The sequence below is a fragment of the Pinus tabuliformis genome, chromosome J (assembly GCF_031772625.1).
Source record: "Pinus tabuliformis cultivar Carrire ecotype Pingquan chromosome J, CPIR1, whole genome shotgun sequence".
NCBI classification, from domain to species: Eukaryota; Viridiplantae; Streptophyta; class Pinopsida; order Pinales; family Pinaceae; genus Pinus; species Pinus tabuliformis.
In genome coordinates this window covers 755,956,252-755,961,138 of record NC_142295.1, presented here as the reverse complement: position 1 = coordinate 755,961,138, position 4,887 = coordinate 755,956,252, and the positions used below count along the sequence as shown (strand labels likewise).

At 31.7% G+C, this 4,887-nt stretch overlaps 1 protein-coding gene across 1 annotated transcript; it reads right to left on the bottom strand.

The window, feature by feature from the left end:
- Nucleotides 1-2,657: 2,657 nt before the first annotated feature.
- Nucleotides 2,658-4,486, bottom strand: LOC149228930 (uncharacterized). Its single transcript, XM_089378420.1, has 3 exons — nucleotides 4,015-4,486; nucleotides 3,729-3,927; nucleotides 2,658-3,511 (listed from the first exon to the last, which is right to left on the bottom strand). The coding sequence occupies exons 1-3, from the start codon at nucleotides 4,234-4,236 to the stop codon at nucleotides 2,859-2,861; spliced, it is 1,074 nt and encodes a 357-aa protein (XP_089234546.1). The 5' UTR covers nucleotides 4,237-4,486; the 3' UTR covers nucleotides 2,658-2,858.
- Nucleotides 4,487-4,887: the final 401 nt, after the last annotated feature.

Sequence of the window (4,887 nt, the reverse complement as noted above, 5' to 3'; positions counted from 1 at the left end):
AAAGTCCATATTATAGAATTCTTCTAATGGTAAGGGAATATGGTAAATACCATTAGCAATTTTTAAATTGTAAATTTATACGTCATCTAAAAATATATCCTTGTGTAAAGAAACAATGTAAGGACTATTAAGTGGAATATATTCATAACATTTATGGGTGATCTAATTGGTCATGGCCTTTAGTCACTCCTCTTTTGTTTTTAATTATCTTTAGCTTCATCAATTATTGTTTTTTATTATAAAAACATTGCTTGTCACTTGTGTGAGGTCCCTTCATGGTCTTAAGTGTTGAGGGAACGTCACTACCATAGTAATCTTAGTAAACAATATTCACTTAATTAACATCACAAGTGTCGATAACGTGTCACTACCTTAACATACCCATTGAATGATCATCACAAGTATGTTATATTTTTTGCATGATTAGTCCCATTGGTGTACATATATGTCAAGTGCATTGAGGGAATAAAAAAGGTAACCGGTAGACTACCCTATTTGGGGGTTTGCGATTCGATCTCGTAGAAATAATAATAATAAATAAATAAAATTAATATGAGTATAAAAAAATTGGTTGTTTTTGGTCAACTTTCAATTACTTTTGGCCCATGGTTTTCTAATTATAGTTAAGGAATTAGGGTTGTAATCTAATGTAGGTTAATGGATTAAGATTTGGATGCCACAAAATTCTAGATATTGTATCCTACATCATGAAGTTAATATAATGAGGATTACAGGTGTGGCTATAAATATTTGCTGGTTTTCCTAGTTAAGTGTTTCCAAAGTCAATTTATGAGTACTCTATGTGAATGTTATTGATTACTTTTCTATTTTATAAAGAATCTATGTGTGCATTGCTTGATGTAAAGGTTTAAAACTTATAGACATTGCATGTGTAATGTTATATGCAACCTTCATTATAAAAGAAAGATTTACCTAAGTTTATCTAGGTCGATTCATGTTGATATGATCTTAATGGTATGTCATAAAAATGGTGTTTTATGACATTTTTACCTTACACTCATCAATAAATGTACCATCACTTAATCGACAAATTAATTGTCAATTAATTGACATCACTCACTTGATATACAATCAACATTAAGCATATCTTTATTTAACATTTATATAGCATTTAAAACATTAAATTAATATCAATATTTTATCTCAAATTATAATAATATATTTTCATAATAATTATGAATATATTAATTCATAAACTAATTATGAATATATTAAATGGAATGTAACTCTTAACCGAATTAATAGTTTAAACCAAATAATTTAAATCATTTTAAATATAACTATCTCACCAAAACACATTGCTAAAAATATTTGAAACAGCATTATCATTTTCTTATGCATTTACAAAGCAACTTAGTAAAGCTCCGTTGTTCCATCTTTATAAGTTATAAAGTCATGAACAATGTCTTATTATGACATAACGTGTTTCCGCAATGGATACTGTTTTCTTATACCATAACACACTTCCACCATATCAGCTTCATACTTCATCTCATGTCTCGAATTTTGAATGATTATTACCCATGAAGGTCCCATCAATATTTTTAAATAGTAAATACAATGTGTTTCTCCTTTTTTTTTAGCAACTCGAGTCGTAAGTAATAGCTTCCTTAAGCATCTTAAAATTTTGTTCTTTCGTGATTTTTTAATTAATTAAATGTAAGAAGAGAAGATGGTGAACCCAAATAGACTCCCCAACAATGGAAAGGTGGTTTGAGCATAAACCAGATCATATTTCTTTATGTTTGCACAATGGATAATGTTTTGGTTTGAACATAAACCAAATCATGTTTCTTTTGGTTTCCACACTGGATAATGTTTTCTTATAACATAAGACACTTCAACCATATCAACTTGTGTTTATGGCAATTCATTTGAGTTACAAGTAGCTGGTTTACTTAAGCATCTTGAAATTTTGTTTTTTTAATGATTCTTTTAATTAAATAAGGAAACATGATTAATATAAACCAAATACCTGATCTTTGCCTTTTTCCACAAAAGCATATCACACCACTGAGCCCAATCTAACTATAAGAGGTGAGGGAGAGATTTAAATAATTTTTTAAGGGGAGTGACAATGTAAATATTTAATATAAATAATTTGTTTTATTCATTAGAATATATTAAAACCGTTTGGCGTTAGTAATATTAAAAATTAATATGTATATGTATTCGTATAGTTATACGAAAATAAACTAAAAAATGTTGATAAAAGTAAAAAAAATAAAAAAGTTTATACATATAAACAAGTTCAGTTAAATTTAATTCTGTTAATTAAATTTAAAGTTAATAATAATTATTTAAATATAAATAACTATTTAAAATTAAATTTTAATATTTTTGTTTAAATATTATTAAAATTATTTTATCAAGTTAAATATCTATCATATTTTAATATTTTAGGTTCAAGTATTATTAAAATTATTTTATCAAGTTAAATCTCTACTATTAATTTAATAATTATTAATAATTAAATTTTAATTACTAATAATTAAATTAAAATTAAAAAAAATACAGATATTAACCTACATAACTATTAATTAAAAATTAGAAATTCAAAAGTAAAGACTTTTTTTCAAAAAAAAATTGTGTAAATATAGATATGCGGCCACTCATCGGACTTTCTTTAAAAAAGATTAGAAGACTTCCAAGAGACACTGTTTGTTTAATTTTGAACATCTCCGAGATTACAGTAGTTTCTTTCATCACACTGCATTTTCTTCAATTCTCTCCGCATCAATCCTTTGTTTCAATCAGCCCAGCGACTTCATCTATGGTGTCCATACATCATATATACAGGCGATATTGGTTAAGAGACTTTCCATATAATCATAATGTCAGGCTATTGCCACTTCAGGGAGAGCTTCAGGAAAACATAGTCGTTCTGGTTCTACCGTTGAGGACAGGGAAGTTAGACCAGCTTCCATTAGAGCGCGTGCCAATGTTGATATAATCAACTTTCCTGATGAGGGTTTACTTAAAATGATTCCTCCTGCAGGAGAACCCAGATTTAGGTACCCCTCTGCAACATCAACATGGCCTGTGGCATGAACAGTATTCCAAAAATGCCTAATTCTTTTGACCTCATGCTTCAAGTGGCCCATGTCCTCCATGACTGGGGAAGTCTCTGTGCTTGTCATGTTGCAATCATAGCCATCATGCACAACATCTTGCAGAGAATTGCAGGCTGCTGTTCTCTTGTAGGAACCCAACCACATTGAGTGCATGTACATGTATTTCCTCCATGGGGGAAGGTGCATCCCCTTCTTCTTCAAAGAATTCTTGACACCTTCACACATTATTTTTACAATGGATACTAATCTCTGATCCCTTCCTACATATATCTTGGGAAGCAACCCAAGGAGGGAGCTGTATTCCCTAGTGGGTCTGGCTATCTCAAACTGTGCTCTGAAATCTAAGTCCACAATTAAACGAATGCTTCTCCCTGAATTTGTGCTCTTCATTATCACGTCCATGTACTCATAGTTTCCTGCCCAAGAAACACGATCCTTTAATCAGAATTAATGAATGCATTTGCTTATGATTCAGTTATCAAAAATCTCAAAAACTCTAAAATTTATAATTGTTATTTTAAATAACAAAAATATTATATTCAAACTATAAAAATGGTTTCCTAGACAAAAAGTTCCAAAACTTATAATGGTTAGAGAACACTGAAAAAATGGAAGCCAAAGAGACCCACTAACCAGTAGGAAATCTTTTGCTATTATCCTTGGGGCGTGATTTGCAGATTGCTGCATCATATCCCACATTTCTGAGATGGCACATTACTGACTGTTTGAGGCATTCTGGTTGTTGTTGCAGCAGTTTCCTGGCTATTTCCAGGCACTTAGCTGTTTCGGCCAGCAGTTCCAACTCTGCAGCACAAGTGCAAGATATGCAGCCCTGCGCATATTGTTCTTGTAAGTTCAAGTTGAAGAATATACACATTGAGTATCTAAAAACTGCCAAGCAAAACTAAATTACATATACCTTGAGTATCTCAAGCTGCCTTTCTTCTGATTGAGCAGCAGTTAAACAATCCTCGCTTATGTTGGCATCCATGGTTTCGTGATGAGGAGATAGTCTTTCTAGGGTTTCTAGCGTTTGGACGTGGGCACTTTCGTCCTCCATGAATACAGAAAGCATGTCCCCCAGGCAGGCCGAGTCTGGCTGGTGTTCGCTCCCACTGCTGTTCTCAATTAGTCCACTCATTCTTCCTGAAACAACAGCACAGCTACGTCTATTTACAAACCCTCGCTACAAAGCCTAATGTAATATGGACTCCGCTTTGGGCATTCATGGCAGATTGGGACCAGAGAATCAGAGGGCCTGAGATGAAACACATGATAACAGAGGAGGCCTCTAGATATATATAGTGAGCATTGGTGCTGGAATTTTTTTTGCATTCATCATGAGGGAAAGGATAGGGTGCGCCCACTGGAGAAGGGTACGCGGAGAAGCGCATCCGCAAAGGAATTATCCGAACCGATTACGAATATGGTGGAGGATCAAATCTTGCTGCAACTTGCTCGCCTCCACGTCGTCAATCATTTTAATAAGGCAAACATTTGGTCTATCCGTGTAATAAATTATAAAAGCTTAGTTTAAACGTCATAATTTTTGCTGGGAAAATAATAGAAATTATAAAAGTGTAGTTTAAATACGTTATAATTTTGTTTGGAAAATAAAATAATATAAATTTCAGTATGATTTTCAGAAATCAAGGTATTTTTTTTTAAAATTTAGATTATAAAGTTAAGTTTCAAAAATTCTAATGATTCTAAATCCATATTTAGCTAAAGAAATTTAAACCAGTGACGATAATTAAATTTCTTAAAATTTATTAAACAAATTCACACCAAA